Source organism: Lolium perenne, chromosome 4 (genome assembly GCF_019359855.2).
Source record: "Lolium perenne isolate Kyuss_39 chromosome 4, Kyuss_2.0, whole genome shotgun sequence".
Taxonomy (NCBI): Eukaryota; Viridiplantae; Streptophyta; class Magnoliopsida; order Poales; family Poaceae; genus Lolium; species Lolium perenne.
The window spans coordinates 111,108,259-111,126,006 of NC_067247.2; the positions used below are offsets into that span (position 1 = coordinate 111,108,259).

The 17,748-nt window shown below is 42.7% G+C and overlaps 2 protein-coding genes and 1 pseudogene across 2 annotated transcripts; 1 reads left to right on the forward strand and 2 right to left on the reverse strand.

Moving 5' to 3' along the window:
• Positions 1 to 3,836: 3,836 nt before the first annotated feature.
• Positions 3,837 to 5,297, forward strand: LOC127302976 (uncharacterized). Its single transcript, XM_071829124.1, has 3 exons — positions 3,837 to 5,061; positions 5,153 to 5,237; positions 5,279 to 5,297. The coding sequence occupies exons 1-3, from the start codon at positions 3,837 to 3,839 to the stop codon at positions 5,295 to 5,297; spliced, it is 1,329 nt and encodes a 442-aa protein (XP_071685225.1).
• A 1,462-nt stretch (positions 5,298 to 6,759) lies between these two features.
• On the reverse strand, positions 6,760 to 9,839 carry LOC139839076 (uncharacterized; annotated as a pseudogene).
• A 647-nt stretch (positions 9,840 to 10,486) lies between these two features.
• LOC127302974 (uncharacterized) lies at positions 10,487 to 13,905 on the reverse strand. Its single transcript, XM_051333710.2, has one exon. The coding sequence runs from the start codon at positions 13,846 to 13,848 to the stop codon at positions 10,708 to 10,710; it is 3,141 nt and encodes a 1,046-aa protein (XP_051189670.1). The 5' UTR covers positions 13,849 to 13,905; the 3' UTR covers positions 10,487 to 10,707.
• Between the last annotated feature and the right edge of the window lie 3,843 nt (positions 13,906 to 17,748).

Below are 17,748 nucleotides of genomic sequence, written 5' to 3' on the forward strand. Positions count from 1 at the left end.
TTAAAATTGCGGTTATTTTTCGGTTTTGCCCAGTTTACCTGGAGATGCTCTTAACCAACGGACTAGTCTTGTAGAGACTTACTAGTGACACAATATCGTTTATAAACCCACAAGTATTAACGTTTCCGAATAATACAATTCTAGCATGGAGTATAAACATTTATCATGAATAATGAAGTATGATAATAACCTTATTATTGTTGCCTTTACGGCATATTTCCAACACCTTTTATCAGGATTTCGCGTTGTGACAAGATATTCCATTTAATAGCTGCCAGTAATCCTCTAGGCTTCATCCAAAGGATGTTAAAAAGTCTTCAAACAAACTCGGTTTGATGTGATGTCTTATTTGGATACTATGTGCCTTTTGGAATCATATACGGATATACCAAGTGATATATGTCCAATGATTTGGCTTATACATTGCTCCAACTCCTAGTCCTTGTTGTTCTGGATCTTGTTGAGCTTCTGGATGTTGGATAACCACCTTCTTGTGGTATGCCTGCTCCTCATACCTGTTTCTTAAGTAACCATAATTTCCAGAATGGTCTAAGGGTGTATGTGCTCTTCTGGTTCATATTGGTTGTTTCTACGAGATTCTAATGATGAACGAGTGTTCTTGGTGATGAACTACTGTAAACGTGATGGAATGGTGCTCCTGGTCGATGGTTTGGTGACTTTGGTCTGCTTGTGTTAAGCTGATGTGTACTACAAGAAAACCTCTTTTATTTGTGGCCTTGGGGATGTGCTTGGTCGACAGGTATGCCATGCAATTCCATGAGTGTGTTGGTTGCTTGCTTGGTGAAAGTTTCCACCTTCGTTCACCTCCCCTTGTGGATGTGCTCGGCTGAGAAAATATCTCAAGGGTTTAACCTTTATTTTTTTACCCCTGCCATTTGGCATTTCCACTAATTGGTCTTTTTTATGCAGGTTACAAGATTGAGAAGAAGATGATTATGATCAAGATTTAGATTAGGCTTTTTATTTTATTTTTCTCTTCTTCTAAACTTGTAAGTTTATTTTTCATATTATTTTATTATTTCCTTTTTGTAAAGACATTGTATTATTGTCTTAATATAAATAAAGAGTTATTTTCCTTATTGAGTAATGTCTTCATTTTTTTTTTATTTGTGTTGTATTCAATTTCACTTTCAAGTTCACGTTCAAATTCCAATTCAAATGTGTGATGAACTATTAAAATCTAAGTTTGAATTTGAATTCAAATTATTTGCCCAAATTCATGGCATGAACAAAGATCATGTTCAAAATCTATAACAACTAGCTGATGACCTAAACGTAGTCATCACTCAAAAGAGATATTCAGCGCCGCAGTGACGAAGCACATGAGCATTCCTCGATACTACTACAGGGTAGCCAAAACCGTGACTCCCCTCCGCCACCTTCACGAGCGCCGCACGGCCTTTCCGGTGGCAGCCTGTAGGGGTGACACGAGTAGGAGAGGTTGGCGGTGAGAGCTAGGGTTTCTCTCCCTTAGTCGCCTAGAGGAGGCAACTTGAGGGATAGGAGGTGGACCAGCTATATATTCATGTACATGTAGCTCAAGTACTCGATCTTTCCTATGCATACTTGCAATTCATTTCCTTCAATTTTAAAGACCAAACCTTGTGTCTCCTTTAAAATAAAAAAACCTATTCAACAAATGTTCAATTTCTTATCCTTTGGTGTGATGCATATATTCCTCTCCGACACTGGAAAGACATAGCGCAACACTCACGTGAGAAAACATCATGGTGCGGACTGGTTCAACACGTTCACATTCACCTACCCCCCCCCCCCCCCCCCCCCCCCTCATAATTGGTAGTTTCCTTTACTGCCATTCTCTCCCTCTCTTCGCTACCTTCGCCGCTCAGCCGCCGACGCCTTTTCTCTCTCCCTCATCTGGCGGCCGCACAAATCAAGATTGTGCGCTCGCACGTTCACACCATTGAGGTAAAAATAGTGTGACTCCCCTTGATTTGTTGTTGTTTCCCGCTGGGATTTGGGGGTCGTGGGGCTAGAATTGAACGAGATCTGGTGGCGGTGGCACTTCCATTAAAGGGGTTGATGCTTGCGTGTTAGCAGCTATTTGAGATTGGGGTAAGGATGCATGATCTAGTGTTGTTGCTTGTTTGTAATAGGAGAGGAGGTGCGAGTGGTTATCATTGGTCCACCCTATATATTATGGCATGATCCGCGGGGAGGGGGTGTTGGCGATGGTCCGAATCCAATAGAGAAGGTGTGAACCATCAAAGGAATTGTTGCACCTCCTAGCAGAGAGGTTGTTGGTAAATTCTATGGCTAGTCCAATTGGTAATTCATCCTTTGGTAGTCAGTAGCAACACATACCCATATCTTTCTGCAATATTCCAATGGTACCTATTGGAATCCGGGGAGGGGTTAAGTCTCCAATTGTGCTTCCTATACCATATGAGATCGGGAGAGATGGGAAGAAGGAGTAGATGGCTTTCGGGAAAATATGAAGTTGTGAAAAAAAAAATGTGAAAATTGTGTAGTTATTTTAGCTTTAAGTTGGCTAGATGTTGCGTTGGATGCGCCTCCATATCACCGCCACGTTTATGTTAGATATGGCGTAGCAACGCTCAAGGCTTGTGACTTGTGAAGGAGAACGCCAGTTGTGTAGCAGTCCAAGTGTTCACCTATGTATCGTCGTAGGGAGGGATAACGTGGAAGGTCAATGAGGATTATGTGTTGTAGTCATGGGTTGCTTTGGTATCGTGGATCCACAAATCACAAATGGAATCAAGGGGACGGAAGGACACTGGTAGCGCACCTTCCATGCCATTAGTTGCACGAAGTAATAGTGCCTCCAATCAAGAGACTGCTTAACCAAGAGGAACTGGGCTTACCTTAGCAGACTTAACCACAAGGAACTAGGCTTACCTTAGCAGAGCAACTACACACAACCAACGAAGTAGTCCAGTCCCATCACAGTCACGGACCTGGTTCACCAGAAGACGCCCAAGTCATTCTCCAGAGTAGCAGCCCTGTTACATTGGGCCAATGGTATAGATGGTGGTAACACGGTGAAAATCGCCTTGACGCAAGCAGCCGGCATGAAGGAAAGATCCATAACATCCATACACATGCTCTGATTGCTCACGACCACAAATCGCTGAGGAAGGGCCTAAGTAGCTCAGTTTTACTGTTTCTAATGACATCCTACAACGTTTACATCAATTCAAATGAAACAAGGAGGTGTTTTCCGGAACTTTTGACAGCACATCCGCATTGCTTTCATTTACTAGGTAGATCAAGGAGACAAGAACTTGGACGTTTCACGCCCAAAATTTGGGGGCAAAATTTCCTATGTTCATTTTATAAAGTTGTCCTAGCTATATATTATCAATTCAATCAGAAGAAAGTCCAATTTTAGTCACTCAACTACTGTCGAAGTCTATATTGTCCCTCAATTCTATACCAAATAACCATGGTCGCTCCAGTGTCAACACTGTCTAGGTCTCTTGCTCAATCGAGATGATTTTCATGAATATAATAAAAAATAAAATCAGGGAACATAGGCGATTGGGCATGGAACACAAACATTATTTTGGTGACCACTCACAATGGCAGCACATGCTAATCGTGAAGCAAAAGATTTGTTGTGCCTTGTTGCCTACTCAAAAATTCCTTCAACATAGCAATTATCTTAGACATGAAGTAATTATTTGGAATCTTCGTTTCCTTTCCAGGTTTAGTATCATGCTGACGTACTGCTTCTCCATTTTGGACAGGAAACCCTTGAATTTTGATGATTCTGGTTGAGTGAGGTACTACAGTACTACTCTGTGAGCCAGCAACTCGGGAAGAATACAGTGATGACCATGAAAACGAAGCGCCGCTTCCCCACGGTAGCAACCTCTGACGATGCCACGGATCAATACTCCACCTTATGGACGACGTCCCTGCCTGGAGACCTGCTTCTCCTGGTAGCATGGCATGTCCTGGCCGGCGACTTCCTGGACTACGTCCGCTTCCGCGCAGTCTGCAGACTGTGGCGCGACGGCACCATGTGCCCACGCGGCCGCGGCCTCGTTGACCCACGCTTCCACCCGCGACGCTGGATAATGTTTCCAGAGGGTCACGGACTCCACCCTGGCCACAACAAGCTCCGCAACCACGTTCGCTTCCTCAATCTCGACACAGGAACCTTCGTCCGTGTCAAGCTTCCGCTCTTTAGAGACCACTGCATCCTCGACTCCGTGGATGGCCTCCTCCTCCTCCAGCGCGACCAGGACGCCGTCGTTCGCCTTCTCCACCCTTTCACCGGCGACCTGGCTGACCTTCCCCCGCTCTCCGATCTCCACACGCAGCTGCGGAGGTACAAGTACAACTTCCAGACCGAGGGTGACAGGTGGTTCTTCCTCACGCTTGGCATGTTTGCCGTCGTCTCTTGTGATGCCAATGCTGGAACCATCACCCTCATGATTCTCTTCTATCGTGTGAAGAGGCTGGCCTTTGCTACCACCCAGGACACGCAATGGACCGTGCCGAGTTGGGAAGTCCCACCATATGCTGCACCCCTTGCGTTTCATGGCAAGATTTACATGGTGCAGTATCCGACGTATGATGGTTCACTGGTTTTCCAGATCGACCCGCCCCCACAGGCCGGTTCACCACCACCGCCACCGAAGCTGGTCGCCAAGTGCCCCAAGGATAAACTTTATGATGGTCACAGTCTGGTAGAAGGTGACTCGGAGATACTGCTCGTTGGCCATACCGACAATTCCCGGTCGCATATTTTGATCTACAAACTCAAGGACATCATGTTGGACAGGTTTGTCCCTGTAACGAGCATTGGAGATCGTGCCCTCTTCCTCTTAGATACAAATCTGAGTGTCTCCACCAAGGCAATGCCTATGGTCATGGCTGAAACCATTGTCTACAAAGATCCAAGAATGCGCAACTATGCGCAATACCACCTCGGTACTGGCACTCGGTCTCCAGCAGTCGATGAATGTGGCATCCGCGGCTATGACCCGGGTCCTCGTAGCCTCATCCAGCATATCATTACCTGCTGCATTCGCAGTGCATGGTATGTAGGTCTATCTATGACCGTATTCTCATGTTATAATTAATTTTCAATGTATCTCGTTTACTGGCCAAGCTAATATGTTCTCATTGTGCCCTTTAGGAATAAAGGGGTCATGTATTCTTTTAAGGAAGCGGATAGGGACACATGGCTCATTTGGAAGGTCAAGAGGAAGTTTCGCCATTGGGTAATTGCTCACAATCAATCTTCTTGTTTTCATACTCTCAGTTGTGCCTCTGCCCTCTGATAAACTCCCCCAACTGATAGAAAACTCAACAGTCATACGCCTCCCTTTTTTTGGATATATCTAGTACACCAGTTTTGAGCTGGCATTTATCGAAATCCTTTATATCCTCCTACGCAACCAAGCAGCAGTTTATCCACTTCTTTGTAGGGGAATTAATGGCTTGGATTGCAATTTGACTAGTAACATACTTCTAATTAGCAGATGAGAATTACTTGTCACAATGTTAGTTGCAATCATGTGCGAGCATTTTTTTTGGTACGCTTTGGAAGTTGTGGTATTGCCCGGACGTAAATTGTCCAGTAGGCGCTTTCCAGAACTTGGGCAGAGGATAATTTTTTGTAAGCTGTCCTGGTAGGGGCCATGTAGTTTGCTTGTTTTTTTACCGAACAAGCTAAGTGATTAGGCTTGAAGAAACAGGGTAATTGATAGTTCGATACTATGCTAGTAAAAACAGAGTAACATACTCTTTGGAAGTTGTTCTACTGCTGGCACGTTCATTGCTCAGTAGGCGCTTTCCAGAACTTGCAAATTTATTCTAATCTGCCCTTATAGAGATCATGTACGAGTAGTTTCTTTCAGCAGAACAAGCTAAATGATTATGCTAGAAGTAACAGGGTAATTGATACTATGCTTGTAAAAACAGATTCCTACTGGAGTGAAAATGTTGCAGATTTAGCTGCTGAGTAACTTGCACGTCTAGATACCTCTTTGCCCATGTGGTTTCCATTATTGTATTTGTATTTGGCAATACTGGTGTAATTAGTATAAATCATCCGTCTGACATCTCCTTTTGTCCCATTACTGTAGTCATAAACGCCTCTAAGAAGCCGGTGGATGGATCTTCTCAGCCTAACCAGGATGCATGAAGAAGAGTGGAGAGATCACCAAATATCAAAATATATTGCCATATCTTGTTGCTATAAATTATTCTCTTAGATCATGAGGTTGCTACAAATTTATTCCCGTGGCTCTGTTGTTAAGTCGATGAAGCAATGACACAGGATATTTCTGGTTCTCTTGGATCATGACGTTGCTACAAACTTATTCTCGTGGTCTCTATTGTTAAGATATTTTTTACGTCTGTCCTCTTTTCCCTGCTTTACTGATGAATTTCCATACTACTGTATTCGTTAAGTATTTTATATCTTTGGATTTTGAGGATGTGTAGATGTGAAGTTGTTTTCACTCTCGAGGATCAGTCAACATGTGGTGATACTGTCAGTCTTTGATCCACGTAGAATTGTAGCCTAGCTACAGAGCTTATGCATGACTCGTTAGTGAAGCTTGAGATTTTATTTTTATATTTGTGGGGAATGAAGCTTGAGATTTGAAGTGACATACTGACATCGCCAGCCAAGAGGCGCTTCTGGACAGCAGGAAAAGGTTTCCTGCCCTGCGTTCACACCAGACATATCTCCATGCATCAAGCTAAACCATTTGCAGTAACCCAGAGTGTTGTTTGTTACCTGAGCACCATCTGGGTGACCGGATCACTTCATAGTGTGGCCCATATATAAACGATAACGGTGAAGTCCAATTCCTGGGTTAACAGCAACGTTATATGCCTGAATGCATAGAGCTGGGGATTAACCTGCAGATACCATAGTTTTGTTAATAATACTGCTGGCACCTTTCACTTCTATAAGCATGGAAGTATCAGCATTGTGCACCTCCTGCTGTAATTCTTCAAAATATTATAACAAAGATACAGTTAAGAATGTAGAAGGATATAATGTGATCTATAACAAATCCCACATCAGGTAAAAGACCATTTTAAACACTGCAGGCCATGCAGTTTAGTGCGTAAAGACTTACTTCTGTAGCTATTTCCAGGTGGTGCTAAAGCTCTACATCATACTTCGCTAGGATTGTGATATTTAGAGAGCATCCCTTGAATGCCGACAGCACTGGATTCTAGTTTCAGGCAGAAATTGTCCGTAAACCAACCTAACTCCACGAAGCAAGTGAAAGAATCAGCTTCCGCGAAGTTCTGAGAAGGATTCTAGATAGCAACGTAGTGATATAGATAGTCTGAAAGGCATATCTCATATTTATACAAATTAGGAACTGCTTCAACCGTCTGTTCTACAATCAATGGCACGAAGCATATGGCAAAGCAACTGCTTAATCCATGCAGCATATTTATAGTCTGGGTCACTGCTAAAAACAAAGTACAGTGGTGTCAAATTTCATTCATCCCTTGCACACATCTTATTCTATTATTAATATATTTTCCCGAGATTACTGGTCAGAATCACAAATGATGAGCCATATATTTGAGCAGAGCAGTGTGTAGGCTTCAATGGAGATTTACCTGATCAGAGTTTGCAAAAGATGGGTCTCCACAGAAGAAATGCATGACAGGGAGTGCATTTTACATCATGGTCAGCCTGCTCCATCGTCTCTATATACTGTTGAAAAGACATATTCCAATACAGAAAAGAACCAATATTGAAGTGATGAGAAGTGGTGAAATGACTCACACGTAAACTATCTCGACACCATATGCATTTGCAAACATTGTGAGTGCACATGAATACAGTTCAGTAGAAAAGGTTAATGATTCTGAAACTAAAAGATAAATCCACATGTTTGAACTTTCACAATAATTGCTTCAAACAGAGGCTTTCTTGGTAATTCCATTTCTCAAAACATGTAATCCAATGTGCTTCTTGCCACATTAAAATCAAAGACGAGCATAAATTCAACACAGATATAGTGAGATGAGTGTTTTATTAAATTGCTCTAGTTGAAACTGACCCTTGTTCTTGTTAAAACATAAATGAATTCATGACAATGTCAGTCTGATATTCTGAATAAGACATAAGCACGTCACCAACATAGGTTTAGAAAACAATATCCGAGAAATGAAACTAGCTGCAATAAGTAACCAGAACTTCTAAGAACACAAAAAAATAATGTGTGCAATGCAGCCAAAACATATCATCCAAACGCACTGAGCATACCACAACAAACTGATTCCATTCTTCCCAAGGCTCAAAGGATGGTCATCTTGGGCTATCCCCGACCTATCAAGAAACCCATTTTCTACATGCTCTGGGTTTCCATCACTCTGCCCCCCTACTCTAGTCGCCTTATTTCAGCATTAGGATTCAGGGTCTCTATTTCCTAGTGTCTTTGGTCAAATAACTCAACCGTAAACTATCTCGACATCATATGCATTTGCAAACATTGGGAGTGCACATAAATAAAGTCAAATAGAAACTGCTGAAACTAAAAGATAAGTCCACATGTTGAACTCTAACAACAATTGCTTCAAATAGTTCACCAGGCTCTTTTTGCAATTTAATTTTCCAAACTATGTTAACCGATGTGCTTCTTGCCACATTAAAGTGAAAACAAGCATAAATTCGGCGCAGATATAGTGAGATGAGTGCTTTAAGGGGGACTTCTTCTAGGATTGCTTCTCCCAGAAGCTACCCTCCCTCAGTTTTTCCCAGAAACCCGTCTTCTGAACTTGTTTAAACTTCTAAATTAGTCTACCCAATACTAAATTTAGAACTTCAAAAAAATTGGGAGACAGGCTTCTGGGAGAAGCTGGGGAAGGGTAATTTCAGGGAGAAGCCCTTCTAAAAGCTGAAAGAAGTGGGTCTAAATTGCTCTAGTTGAAATTGACGCTGGTTACTGTTAAAACATATATGATATAATTCATGCTCATGTCAGTCTGATGTTCTTAATAAAATCTAAGCACAGCCATCAGTGTAACCGACAAATTGGTTTAGAACAATATCCAAGTAATGAAACTAGCTGTGATACGTACCAAGATTTGTAAGTACACAAAAACAATGTGTGCAATCCAACCAAAATATAACATCCAAATACACTAGAGCATACCTTGACGAACTGATTCCATTCGCTGGTCTTCCCAAGGCTCAAAAAAATCCTATCAAGAAACCTATTTACTGCATGCTCTGTGTTTCCATCACTGCTGCGGACATATCGTGATAGTGTGGCCCTTAGTCCTCTAGTCACACTATATTCAGCACTAGGATTCAGGGTCTCTATTTCCTAAGGATCCACAATAGGTACCAAATGTGATATGAGTAACTAAAAATTAGTACAATCAAGAGAGTAACAGTCTAACAAATGTGAAGTGGCATACAGTGTTGCTAAGGAACTCATATTGTGATCTCTTTTTTTATTTTTTTTGCCAACTCCTGCTCCCAGCACACGATCATCAGGCAAATAAGCTATAGTGAGTCCGTGGCTGAGAAAGGGAAACATCAACATTGGCATCAAAAGGTGACTAAAATGCAGACGACTTAACCCTATCAGATACACAGCTTGGGTTTACATGATTTCGAGTACTCTTATGTTGTTAATGTTTTCTTCTCAGGTTTTATGGTTCCCTCCTTTCCTTTAGATTCTAGAACTTATATCATACAGACCATTGTTTCACATGATGATAGTTGGTGTTGGATCTACAAGACAAGCCAGATATTAATCTACTTTGTACACAAACAGCACTGGATTTGTTTGCTGAACATGCCATCCCAAGTTTCCAGAAGCATACCTCGGCATTTCTCCCAGATCCCAGACTTGGGGCACCTAACAGTTTGAACATAATTGGTGAAAGTACTACTATGATATCATGATTGATGCAGCTTGCATGCCACAAACCCGGAGGGATGTATATGCAAGAAATATCTCTCCGCAATACAGAATGCATTTTACAAATTGACAAAACTATCCGTTCAGCTTTGCACAAAGCTGGCCATTAGGCCGTTTTAAAACAAAGCTTTGAAGTACCTAATGAAATAGCAATGCAAGAACACCATAGTTCGGATTTGCACGCTTAATCTAACCATGTAAATTGAAAAGGTGAGGTTAAGAGCTGCAGTAGATACCGGCATACCATAACATACAAGAAATTGGCACCATCTTACTGATGGGACCTAATTGAGGATACTGCAAGGTTCAGAGTCAGCAATCATATCTCACTCTGTTCCATGAAATATATGCTTCCTCGTGACATTTGACTTAATAACAGGACAAGCAAAATATGGACAAAGACAGCAGAGGATCATTTATAACATATTGCCTGATGCCACAGCATATCCAAGAAGGAATCGTTAAAGAATGGGAATGCCTATTAAGCTTAAAATGGAAAATTAATTGTCAGAATCTTAGATTTGAATCTCCAAGCAAACCCAGAAGGCATAAGGATATCACATATTCACAACAATCATTGCAGTGAGTCCAAATTTATTTCATAAAAACGTAGTTCCAATTAATGTCTAATTTAATATAAAATTAACACCCGCATAACTTACTTTCTGCCAAACACCACGCCACATAAACTCCATATTTGTTTCTATTTCAAATTTCAGTTTACCAGGACAAAATCTAGAACAAAGATACAGCTTCCCTACCTCCCAAAAAAGTACAGCTACACTTTCTTAGCAAGTGTACGTTGTTTCGAGCCATGCTCCACAACTTTCTCTTCAACATGCAGACCTTTCCTACGCCTCACAGAGTTCATAAGTTTCTTAGCCAAGTTTGGCCCAATGCTTGCTCCATCTCCAAATTCTTCAATCTCCTCCTGTGACTTTGGGATAAAGAAAGGGTCCTCGGGAATAGCATCCCAGTGGCTAAGAACAAGCAGAGCACTGGCTGCACCTGATGTTACGGTCCTGAGCTCGTTAGAAAATCCAATGCTCTCAGCAACAGGCAAGTAAGCATGCACTGTAAATACTGAAGTTCCTTCTTGCATCTCTTCTTTCAAAATCTTCGCTCGCTTCTTACCAAGAACTGCATAGGTTGAACCTAGTTGCTCAGTCGGTGTAGTCAATTCACAGAAATACATACCTTCAACAAGCCTTGGGTTGTTCTGAAGAACTGCTGCTCGGCATGCTTCCTTAACTGCAGTTATTACTTGGCCACTAAAGATGTTGTACTGATCAGATTGATGGGCAGCATCAGAGTTATCAGCAAATATGTAAGGCTCAATAATAAATGCCAGACCCCACATAGGTTCATCACATAAAGGCCCTGCGTTCGTGGCAAACTGAAATCCTGAAAGAATGCTGTTCATTAATGCCACAGATTCTAGATGTAAAGAGTCAGGAGCATCTGCTGCTGATTTACTGTTGTCAAAAGCATTATTAGCATCAGCATCAGGTCCACTCACAAACCCCAATCTCTCAGAAAAATGTGCTCTACCACGCACAAGAATACCTTGCCTTCCATCTTCCATGTTTATCACACCATCACTGGATTCAGCATCAGGCAAGAGAAGGAAGTTTGGGCCAACCTGCCAAGGACCCAAGGACCAGATCCTTTGGAGGTACCCAAGCCATGTCTTTCTACACTTCTCAAGCTTTTCTTTATCAACTTGCTCGGAAATGGATTCCAATTCACTGTCTATGGCACTGACCATGCGCTGCCTAAGCATTGCAACAGAATCGCAATCATCTTGAGAAATTTGTGGGTTCAACATCACATTCTTCTTTGCTGTTTTCCCCTCAATTATTTGACCAATCAATTGATCACTTTCTTGGAGGACCTTAGTCAGAGCATTGGGTAGTCTTAGGACCTGAACTCTCACAGTGCATCTCCCGTTTGGAGCAGTCCTCTCAATGAATGCATGCGGAGCCTTCAAGCCTTCCAATAAGCCAACACCTTCTCCTTCGATGGTCTCCTTAAAGGAGACGAGGGGGTCCGAAACGACCAATTTCACCTTTGCGAACCTCTCCTCCAAATCCTTTTTGCACCGCTCCAAATGAATCTCTCCAGCTGCAGCAAGGATATGTTCACCCCTGTGCGAGACAGTGTACTCAACAAATGGATCTGCCCGGTTAAGAAGCTTAATCCCTTTAACAAGAGCTGCCATATCTTTCAGGTTGGACGGCTCAATTGCAACCTTAAGCATCGGAGATACCTGGAACATCATACTTGAGAAGGGCCAGCAATTCTTGGTGGATGACAATGTGGCACTCTTCAATATGTGCTGCCCAAGGCCCTGTATTGCAACCACATTCCCAGCACTGACACTGGCAACTGGCCTCAAGCCCTGTCCCAGCATTTCATACAAGTAGTGGAGCTCAACCTCCTGCACATGGTTCTCCATTGCATCCCCTTTCACTGGATCATACAATGCCGACAGCACAAACACCTTGTGCCCTGCACGAAGAACTCCACTGAACACCCTTGCAAACGCCATAAAGCACTCCTCTGACTCATTTGCACCCTGGTGGGTCAACAACTCCCCGTTCACCCCTTTCGGTGGCAACGTCTTGTATGGCACTGCAAACATCTTGGACACATACACCACAACCGGTGAATCTGCACCCACATCACAGGTCTCCACACACCTCCTGACCCTCTCTGCCTCCAAGACAATCTCAGGGCAATCCTCTGGCACAAACTCCCTCTTTGGCATTAGCCTAGCAACCCTGGCCCCCTGAGCAACAACAGGGTCAGGAGTGCACTTGACCACCATTGCCATGACGGCATCTGCCAGCGGCAGCCAGCGGCTCATGACAGACTGCAAAACAAGCTTGGGGTCCTTGTTTTGCAGCTCCCGCTGCGGGATGTTGAGCTTGAAGTTGCTAATGACCTTGCGCACAATCTCGCTGTCCTGCCCCAGCACCCCCTCGTACAATTTCCACAGGGGCTTCAGAACGAACTCCACAAACATGGGCTCCCGATCAGTACCTTCCATTGCCTTCTTGCCGACGATCATAAAAGTCTTCTTCCCGTTCTTATCCGTCTTCTTTTCCAGGTAGCGTGGGCCCCAAAATCCCCTGAGCAAAGCAGAGGCGCTGGCGCCGAGCTTGGTGGCGTAGAGGTCGGCGAATTGCTGGATACGGAAGCCCCAGCCATCGAGGGCGCAGGCGAAGACGACGTTGCCCTTCTGTGGCTGGAAGGCGTCCTCGTCGTCCTCGTCGTCGTCAGCATCCTCGGGGAGGTCGTGGTTGCTGGACGAGGGCTGGTCCTCGAGGGAGGCGAGGACGGAGAAGTAGGAGTGCGAGCGCAGCGCGGAGTAGATGGAGTTGACGTCGGCGAGGATGCGGTAGAGGCGCAGGTAGGCCTCGGCGGGGGTGAGGTGGAGCTCGGTGACGAGGCGGTCGAGCTTGTTGAGGACGAGGCAGGGGCGGAGGCGCTCGAGGAAGGCCTGGCGCAGCGCGGCGTGGGTCTGGATGTGCACGCCCTCGACGGCGTCGACGAGGACGAGCGCCGAGTCGGAGAGGCGCGCGGCGGAGGAGACCTCGGAGCAGAAGTCGATGTGGCCCGGGGAGTCGATGAGGTTGACCCGGTGCGCGGCGGCGGCGGTGCCGTCGCCGCCGTAGCGGAGGAGCACGGCGGCGGACTTCATGGTGATGGCCCGGCGCTGCTCCTCGTCGAGGTAGTCCATGAAGCGGAGGCGGCCGGCGAGGCGCGGGTGGAGGAGGCCGTCGCCGCAGGAGGCGACGAGGTGGTCGGCCAGCGTGGTCTTTCCGTGGTCGACGTGCGCGAGGATGCAGGTGTTGCGGACGTGGCGGGGGTTCTCCGGCGGGGGCGCGTCGGCGGCCGGCTCCGCCGCCGCCATTGGTTAGGGTTTGGGCTGGACGGGGAAGAAGGGCGGTGGTCGGGCCGGATGTTTGGGCCGTTGTGTGTACTAAAACTAAAACGAGCAGGGAAACTTGGCAGCAACGAAAACTTTTTCAGCGGAGAACTTACTTGGATCTGTACGGAACTCGCCTCCTTGCCTGCCGAAAGCGAGAAAGAAATTTGCTGCTGTGCGCATCGTACCTTCCTCTTGGGGTTCCCAACGAACGTGTGAGTTACACGCCATCAAGCTCTTTTTCTGGCGCCGTTGCCAGGGAGATCAAGACATGCTGCAAGGGGAGTCTCCACTTCTCAATCTCTTTACTTTGTTTTTGTCTTGCTTAGTTTTATTTACTACTTTGTTTGCTGCACTAAATCAAAATACAAAAAAATTAGTTGCTAGTTTTACTTTATTTGCTATCTTGTTTGCTATATCAAAAACACAAAAAAAAATTAGTTACTTGCATTTACTTTATCTAGTTTGTTTTATTTACTGTTGCTAAAATGACCAACCCTGAAAATACTAAGTTGTGTGACTTCACAACCACAAATAATAATGATTTCTTATGCACACCTATTGTTCCACCTGCTACTACAGCAGAATTCTTTGAAATTAAACACCTTTCTTGAATCTTGTTATGCGAGAGCAATTTTGCAGTGTTAGTTACGATGATCTTTGCCCATCTTAATAATTTTGTTGAACTATGTGAAATGCAAAAATATAAAGATGTAGATGGTGATATTATTAAACTAAAATTGTTCTCTTTCTCATTAAGAGGAAGAGCTAAAGATTGGTTGCTATCTCTGCCTAAGAATAGTACTGATTCATGGACTAAATGCAAGGATGCTTTTATTGGTAGATATTATCCCCCTGCTAAAATTATATCTTTGAGTAGTAGCATAATGAATTTTAAACAATTAGATACTGAACATGTTGCTCAAGCTTGGGAAAAAATGAAATCTCTGGTTAAAAATTGCCCAACCCATGGACTGACTACTTGGATGATCATCCAAACCTTCTATGCAGGACTAAATTTTTCTTCACGGAATTTATTGGATTCAGCTGCTGGAGGTACCTTTATGTCCATCACTCTTGGTGAAGCAACAAAGCTTCTTGATAATATGATGATCAACTACTCTGAATGGCACACGGAAAGAGCTCCACAAGGTAAGAAGGTAAATTCTGTCGAAGAAACCTCTTCCTTGAGTGATAAGATTGATGCTATTATGTCTATGCTTGTGAATGATAGGACTAATATTGATCCTAATAATGTTCCGTTAGCTTTATTGGTTGCACAAGAAGAACATGTTGATGTAAACTTCATTAAAAATAATAATTTCAACAACAATGCTTACCGGAACAATTCTAGTAACAACTATAGGCCATATCCTTATAATAATGGCAACGGTTATGATAATTCTTATGGGAATTCTTACAACAATAATAGGAATTCACCCCCTGGACTTGAAGCCATGCTTAAAGAATTTATTAGTACACAAACTGCTTTTAACAAATCTGTTGAAGAAAAGCTTGGGAAAATTGATATACTTGCTTCTAAAGTCGATAGTCTTCTTCTTGATGTTGATCTTTTGAAATCGAAAGTTATGCCTAATGAGAATCATCATAATAAAATTGTTACTACAGCAAATGCCATCCAAGTTAGAATTAATGAGAATATAAGATTAATGGCTGAATTGCGTGCTAGGTGGGATAGAGAAGAAAATGAAAAACTAGCTAAAGAAAAGAATGTAGCTAAAGTTTGGACTATTACCACCACTAGTAATGCTAATGCTACACATGTTGCTGCACCTCCTACTAATACTAATAAAAGAATTGGTGTTAGCAATGTTTCCACTTCTAATGCAAAGCGCGAGAAACTGCCTGAAATTGCTAAAACTGCTGAAATTGCCTGTGATAAAGCTGCTGAAATTTTTTCCAACATTGGGGATGATGATCCCATTGCTTTAGATTATAATGGTTTGAATTTTGATGATTGCCACATCTCTGAAGTTATAAAGTTCTTGCAAAAACTTGCTAAAAGTCCTAATGCTAGTGCTATAAATTTGGCTTTCACGCATCATATTACAAATGCTCTCATAAAAGCTAGAGAAGAGAAACTAGAGCGCGAAGCCTCTATTCCTAGAAAGCTAGAGGATGGTTGGGAGCCCATCATTAAGATGAAGGTTAAAGATTTTGATTGTAATGCTTTATGTGATCTTGGTGCAAGTATTTCTGTTATGCCTAAGAAAATTTATAATATGCTTGACTTGCCACCGCTGAAAAATTATTATTTGGATGTTAATCTTGCTGATCATTCTACAAAGAAACCTTTGGGGAAAGTTGATAATGTTCGCATTACCGTTAACAATAACCTTGTCCCCGTTGATTTTGTTGTCTTGGATATTGAATGCAATGCATCTTGTCCCATTATATTGGGAAGACCTTTTTATTTGTTGGTGCTATTATTGATATGAAGGAAGGTAATATTAAATATCAATTTCCTCTCAAGAAAGGTATGGAACACTTCCCTAGAAAGAGAATGAAGTTACCTTTTGATTCTATTATGAGAACAAATTATGATGTTGACACTTTGTCTCTTGAAAATACTTGATATACACTTTCTGCGCCTAGCTGAAAGGCGTTAAAGAAAAGCGCTTATGGGAGACAACCCATGTTTTTACCTACAGTACTTTGTTTTTATTTTGTGTCTTGGAAGTTGTTTACTACTGTAGCAACCTCTCCTTATCTTAGTTTTGTGTTTTGTTGTGCCAAGTAAAGCCTTTGATAGAAAAGTTCATACTAGATTTGGATTACTGCGCAGAAACAGATTTCTTTGCTGTCACGAATCTGGCTGTTTTCCCCTGTAGGTAACTCAGAAAATTATGTCAATTTACGTGAGTGATCCTCAGATATGTACGCAACTTTCATTCAATTTGAGCATTTTCATTTGAGCAAGTCTGGTGCCATTTTAAAATTCGTCAATACGAACTGTTCTGTTTTGACAGATTCTGCCTTTTATTTCGCATTGCGTCTTTTGCTATGTTGGATGAATTTCTTTGATCCATTAATGTCCAGTAGCATTATGCAATGTCCAGAAGTGTTAAGAATGATTGTGTCACCTCTGAATATGTTAATTTTTATTGTGCACTAACCCTCTAATGAGTTGTTTCGAGTTTGGTGTGGAGGAAGTTTTCAAGGATCAAGAGAGGAGTATGATGCAACATGATCAAGGAGAGTGAAAGCTCTAAGCTTGGGGATGCCCCGGTGGTTCACCCCTGCATATATCAAGAAGACTCAAGCGTCTAAGCTTGGGGATGCCCAAGGCATCCCCTTCTTCATCGACAACATTATCAGGTTCCTCCCCTGAAACTATATTTTTATTCCATCACATCTTATGTGCTTTGCTTGGAGCGTCGGTTTGTTTTTGTTTTTTGTTTTGTTTGAATAAAATGGATCCTAGCATTCACTTTATGGGAGAGAGACACGCTCCGCTGTAGCATATGGACAAGTATGTCCTTAGTTTCTACTCATAGTATTCATGGCGAAGTTTCTTCTTCGTTAAATTGTTATATGGTTGGAATTGGAAAATGATACATGTAGTAATTGCTATAAATGTCTTGGGTAATGTGATACTTGGCAATTGTTGTGCTCATGATTAAGCTCTTGCATCATATGCTTTGCACCCATTAATGAAGAAATACATAGAGCATGCTAAAATTTGGTATGCATATTTTGTTTCTCTAAGGTCTAGATAATTTCTAGTATTGAGTTTGAACAACAAGGAAGACGGTGTAGAGTCTTATAATGTTTTCAATATATCTTTTATGTGAGTTTTGCTGCACCGGTTCATCCTTGTGTTTGTTTCAAATAAGCCTTGCTAGCCTAAACCTTGTATCGAGA

What these genes read in the sequence shown, in the direction of transcription:
- LOC127302976 (XM_071829124.1), top strand. Translation starts at nt 3,837, where the DNA reads ATGACCATGAAAACGAAGCGCCGCTTCCCCACGGTAGCAACCTCTGAC. An exon ending in TCGCAGTGCATGGTATGTAG is followed by an intron (nt 5,062 to 5,152) that starts GTCTATCTATGA and finishes TGTGCCCTTTAG; the next exon opens with GAATAAAGGGGTCATGTATT.
- LOC127302974 (XM_051333710.2), bottom strand. Translation starts at nt 13,848, where the DNA reads ATGGCGGCGGCGGAGCCGGCCGCCGACGCGCCCCCGCCGGAGAACCCC.